We start from the raw sequence: 5919 nt of genomic DNA on the forward strand, positions 1-5919 counted from the left end.
GGTGCTATATACCTCTTTGATTTGTTGACAGTATACCTGCAGAGAGTTCAGTAAAACTTTGAAAGGCCCCCTTCCCTCTTCTACTTCACAATGGTCGTAGGGGTGAAATGTTACAGGATATGCTCTAAGTCTAAAGGTATAATGGGTTTTGGGCCAAGAGTGAATTCACTCTTCTAAGGCAGAATGTGAATTGTTAATGTTCACTTGATCAAACCGTGCTTTCATCTATAACTTGAAAATGCTTTTATGGTAGAAACATCTATTTATATACCACTGTCCCTTGCCAGAACCCTTTCTGTATACTTCATCTCAGGAAGTCTAAGGACAGGGCCTAGAACATGAACAACTAGGAATATCACAAAAACTAGTCCATAGTGACTTTTAGACAAGTCTTGTCCACACAGTTCAATAAAACACACACACACACCCGTTTTCTGACTTCAATGGGACTGAAATTAGTATTGACGCTTTTGAAGAATGTATTAATTATCTAAAGTATATGTTCCTTCATTCTTTAAGGGCTATGGCTTGGGAGCTTATAAATTCTGCAGCTAATAAGGACAACACCTTAGGTCTGCATATTTTTTCATCCTCATGAAGAGTCCTATATTTTGTGCCATTTCAGTTTCTTATGTCACTTTGAGGCTCCTTATAAAGTGCTCGTAGTATTTAGCAGCAAAATAGGTAAAGACTGATATTACTAGAATTGCTAATTCTAATTTTCCAATTAAATAAGTAAACACATTTTGGTTTTGGTTACGCATAAGGAAAAGAATAACACTTCTGAAATGATCAGTATAATAATTAAAATGTATGTGCTATGCACCATCCCACTAATTTTGCAGGAAACATTCAATGTCACCTTTAATTTCCTCACATTCCTTTCAATTTTCCTAATAATTTAAATAGGGAAAATAGAATATTCTTCATAAGTGGTAATAATTCAATAAAAGAACTTGATTAAAAATATTTCTATTAATTACATACTTTTAATTACCATATCCACAACCTTTTCCTAGATCACATGCTCTTTGATCTCTCTTCGGAGAATAAAAGGTAAAGTCTCCCTTACCCGAGCTAGTTAGGTAGACATATCATCCCAGTTTGCCTGGGACTCAGTTTCAGCACTGAATGCTCTCAGTCTAGGGAAACCAGGATGGTTGGTCACCCTCACTTCAGTTCACCCTCCAGCTAATTTCTCTTCTCGCCTTCACAACAACATTTCTCCACTGAGTATTCCACACTCTTCTTCTCCATGTCTTAACTCTCTAATTCACTCCTGAACTTCCTGCAACTATGCCTCTGCCTCGATGGCTGCATTCCCCTGGAGTTTGCCAGAGTCTCCAACAACCTTCATCTTTTACCAAAGGAGACTTGCCAGTTCTTACCTCAGTGGCCCCTGCTGCTGGACTTCACATTGCTGATCATACCCTCCTTGAAGTTCTCTATCTCCAAGGCTTATATACTAGTACTCCTTATTCATGGGGGAAATATTCCAAAACCAATAGTGGACGCCTGAGATTGCAGATAATACCAAACCCTATGTATGTTTTTTTCATATACATACATCCCTATGATAAAATCTAATTTATAAATTAGGTACAGAAAAAAATGAACAACAATAATACAATAGAATAATTATAATATACTGTAATAAAAGTTATGTGAATGTGGTCTCTCTCTCTCTCTCAAAATATCTTATTACACTGTCCTCACCCTTCATGTGATGATGTGAGATGACAGAATGCCTAGTGATGAGATGAAGTAAGGTGAATGACGCAGGCATTGTGATATATGTTAGGCTACTATTGACCTCATGACCTTGAGTCAGGAGGATCATCTGCTTTCCGATCATGGTTGGCTGCTGGTATCTGAAACTATGGAAGACAAAACCACAGATAAAAGCGGGGGAGGGCTACTGTATATATAACATCATGGCTTCTTAGTCTCTGATACTGTTCTTTTTGACTCTTATTAATGAGATCATCTCCACTTGTTTCCTTAAAGATGATTTTTCTTAAGATTCTATACTCTGGCTTCTTCCCTTATTATTCTAGAAACCCTTTCCCTGGTTGATCTCACATGTTTTCATGCTTTGAGCCATTCTCAAGTGGAAACTATACTTGCTATCCAGACTTCTCTTGTGAGCCAACTACCTGCTAAACATCTGTACCTGTATACCTCAGATGCACTTTGATAATTTAACATTTTTAATAGGGCGTCTAATTACCTTCACTATTATCTCTTGCTCTCTCCTCTTTGTTGTTGGAATAACCAACTATAATTCACCTATGGTAAAATTTTTAATGATATCCTTGATTATATTCTCTTTCATCTCCACTGATCCAATTAGTCAATTGTTCAATTGTATCTCCTAAATAGTTCTTAAATTGGTCATTTTCTCTCCATTCTTTATCATTTCCTAGTTCCAGGAAATTTCCTTTTGTCTGAAATATCACTGCTGCAGCCTTCCAAATCATCATATTGCTCTAGCCTTGCCTTCAAAATCTGTCCTACTTAATAGGACTTAATAATTTCAGGTACATAGCACACAGTATAGTGTTTCCCACAGCGTTACTTATAACCCATGTAGACACCTTTACTGTTGTGTTTACCACAAGCAAACTATTACCTACTTATCAGCGCCCATACCCACCCCTAAGACTGTAAACTTCTTAAGAGAGGAGTCATGTTTTTTTTACCTTTGTATCCCTAGTGCACGCCTCTGTGCCCGGCATGTGGTATTGCCCAGTTACTGCTCAGGTAGATGGTCAACCCAATCACCAGCTATGTGCTTTCTGGCTTTATTACTATCCTCCCCCCACCCTCTCTTCTAAAGAAATGGGGCTATGGCTTATGATTCTATCTACATATTATCAAAAATACTTCACATGTAGTACATGCTTAATAGCTAGTTACATAATGAATAAATAAAAAAGAAAGAAAGAAGGAAAGAATGAGGAAGCAAATGTTTAGACTCTCAGGGTAACCGCATACAATGAATTAGTGTTTAGATGCTCAATCTAAGATATAATTTAGAAGTTTAAAAGCCCAAATAATTCTAAATATACTTTTTTTAAGCCTTCAGATTGGTTAGAAATTATATTCCCATCTAAATGAGCAATTCATTAAATATTTTATACATGCTGAATTCTTATTAAATGTGTTCAATTGTAATGTGTTTAATTTTTTGTACCCCTTAAAATGGCTTAAACTTGAGAACACTGAAGGTGTTTTATATTTTGTATAACTTTAGAGGATATAGTAGGGTTTGCATATAAAACTGAGAGATTTATCTAGCACATTTTAAAATGGTGTTAACAATATATCTTGCCAGTTTTAAAGAATTATTCTTCAAAATAAAACCTTAAAAACATTTTTATCATAATATTTTGAAGTGAAAAAATTAGAAGAGAATTATATACTGTTTGTAATTTTTAAGTGCAAAATGTTTAAACTACCAACTTGGTTTTAATTTAGCTATAATTCTCAAAGCATATTCATAAGACTTAATGAAAACTTAAGCACAACTTCCTTATTAATTCATTTTTATTGAGTTAAAAAGAAGAGTCTAAAATATTGTAAAGAAATATGGACTTTTTTTTCTTTTCAGTTTTCACACACTCTTGTAACATTCAATCGTCCCTCTAGTTTGTGATTTAACTAGTATAATGAACATTATTATTATTTGCCAGATGTATAGTGTCTATAGAAAAGAATGCAGTTTTCAAGATATTTTTTCCTTTTGATTTAGTCCTTTGTATTTTGCCAGAAGGTCAAAGCTGCACAGAATAAAAAAAGTATGTATCAAAATCTCTCCTTTCACTTTTATGAGAAATCATTATGCAGTATAAAGAAGATAGAAACCTATAGTATTTTGAATTGGAAAGCAAGATAAGTGTAGATCATTTTAATTTTAAGTTTCATTAATATTAAACAACTAGTTGTTTATGTAACACAATTCATTCACAATGATCAATTATCTTCAAATAAGTGTTTTCTATTTAAGGGCAACAGTTTGACACAATTAGAAATTGAATAGTATTTAAATGCAGCATAATGGGCTTCATATATGTACCAGAAGTGTTCAATGAATTCTGAAACTTGATTTAATCTTTATGTTTATATATGAATAAGTAAGCTTCTATATTCACAGCTCTCCATATTTAGTAGTGCTGATTTTCAGTTTCGAAAAAAATATAAGAGAAAATGAGTTGAACATTTGACTTCCAAAAATATCTGAACTTGCTACTTATGAGATCTTTAATTCTTGAAAATTTGTGGGAGTACTTATTTTCATTAAAACAAATTCACTTTTATTTCATATTTAAATTAACTAAAGTCAGTAAGAGTTTTCTAAGGTAGATAGTTTCTGGAAAGTTAATTAAAAAAGTCAGTGTCTATTCTAGTTTTACATACACATAGAAAAACATTTCAAGATCCTGCTACACTCAGTCTTTTAGCACAACCTTCATTTTTCTTGATTCAGAAAGAAATAGCCCTTTATCTCAAATATAGCTGAGGGTAGCCAATTCATCCCAGTTTGCCTAAGACATTCCAATAAAATGAAAATCCCACATCCTGGGAAATCCCTTAGCCCCAGAAAAACCGAGACAGTTGGTAAACCCACTGAGAGATGACCTAATCATGAAACTTTGAGATAAAAAGCCTTACCTTAACATCATTGGTGTTCATTCTTGTTCCCTCCTTTCCCACAAAAATATCATCAATATCCACAAGAATATACCTGTCCAAGGACAGTGTCAGCCTCTTTCCTGACAAGAAGGAGACAGCATCTATGAAGATGAGCTTGTGCAACCAAAAGTTCAAGTTGTTGCCAAAAAAAACTCTTTGAATTCCATCATGAAGCCCCAAGTCATATATGACAGTGGCATAAAAAGCACCTTTAGAGACGGGAGGAGAAAGGTTTTCTGGAGTCTTTACTTTGGCAAATATTACTGGTTGGTAGGCTGAGTGATTAATCTGGAACACTGTCCAGTCAGTTCCAGGTAAAGAACCTTTTTCAAGTTTGGAAGATTTGGTCACATGAAGCAACGGAGAATGGGGATTAATACAACAATCTTTTACTGCAAGGTTTCCATATATGGAAAAAGGGAAACCTTTCAACTGAAAGCTCTGTGGGCTCTTCTCACTAGTTTTGTGGAATCCAATGACACCCACACCATATTCCATACAGTATTTATCTAACAGGCTTCGGTTCCAAGAATCCATATTTATATACTTTAATATATTCTCATAAATAATGAGAATATATTTGCCTTTAGTTTTTTCTGTAAGTGCTGGGAGATCCCCCTTTCCAGGAGCAATTTCAATGTGATACTGGAATCTGCTGGATTCTAGAATCATAATTATGTCTTGACCAAGTGATGAGTATTGGCTCTCCACAAACACCAGGACCGTGGGGTCTGTCTTCAGGGCGTCGGAAAGTTTCATTGTCTTGACTTCCGTGAGCCTGTATGGTGGGTGCTGGAAGTCCCCACAGTCTACTTCTGACATCAGCTCAGAGGGTTCATTTTCCTGTTTGTAGCCACTGTACAGGTAATATGCAGAAATAATAATGCTCACCATACAAAATGTGGCAAGCAGAATAACGGTCCTTTGAAAGTGTCTGTGAAGCTTCATGATAAAACTCATGCTGTATATGCTTTCCTCAGACTGTTCCAATAGAAGCACCATAAAAAAGAAGAAAAGATGGTGTTCAGCTACTTTTCCAGTCTCAGTCGATAGTTTATGTCACCATTGCAGCACATTTGTATCACTTGATTAGGACTCACAGAAAATGTAGTCTGAAAAGTAGAATAGAATAGAATAGAATATCATACATTCATTCTGCACCATTAAATGAGCAAGTTTTTGTCCTGCTGATTGGCACAAGTGGCAAGCTGTTAGGCAGATGAA

The 5919-nt window shown here is 35.1% G+C and overlaps 1 protein-coding gene across 1 annotated transcript; it reads right to left on the reverse strand.

Moving 5' to 3' along the window:
• Positions 1-4547: 4547 nt before the first annotated feature.
• On the reverse strand, positions 4548-5670 carry LOC120226337 (bifunctional heparan sulfate N-deacetylase/N-sulfotransferase 3-like). Its single transcript, XM_039224531.1, is given in 2 exon segments — positions 4548-4670; positions 4672-5670. Coding segments are annotated over 2 exon segments (1107 nt in total). The 5' UTR covers positions 5656-5670.
• Positions 5671-5919: the final 249 nt, after the last annotated feature.

The sequence above is a fragment of the Hyaena hyaena genome, unplaced genomic scaffold (assembly GCF_003009895.1).
Source record: "Hyaena hyaena isolate Hyena2069 unplaced genomic scaffold, ASM300989v1 scaffold_1653, whole genome shotgun sequence".
NCBI lineage: Eukaryota > Metazoa > Chordata > Mammalia > Carnivora > Hyaenidae > Hyaena > Hyaena hyaena.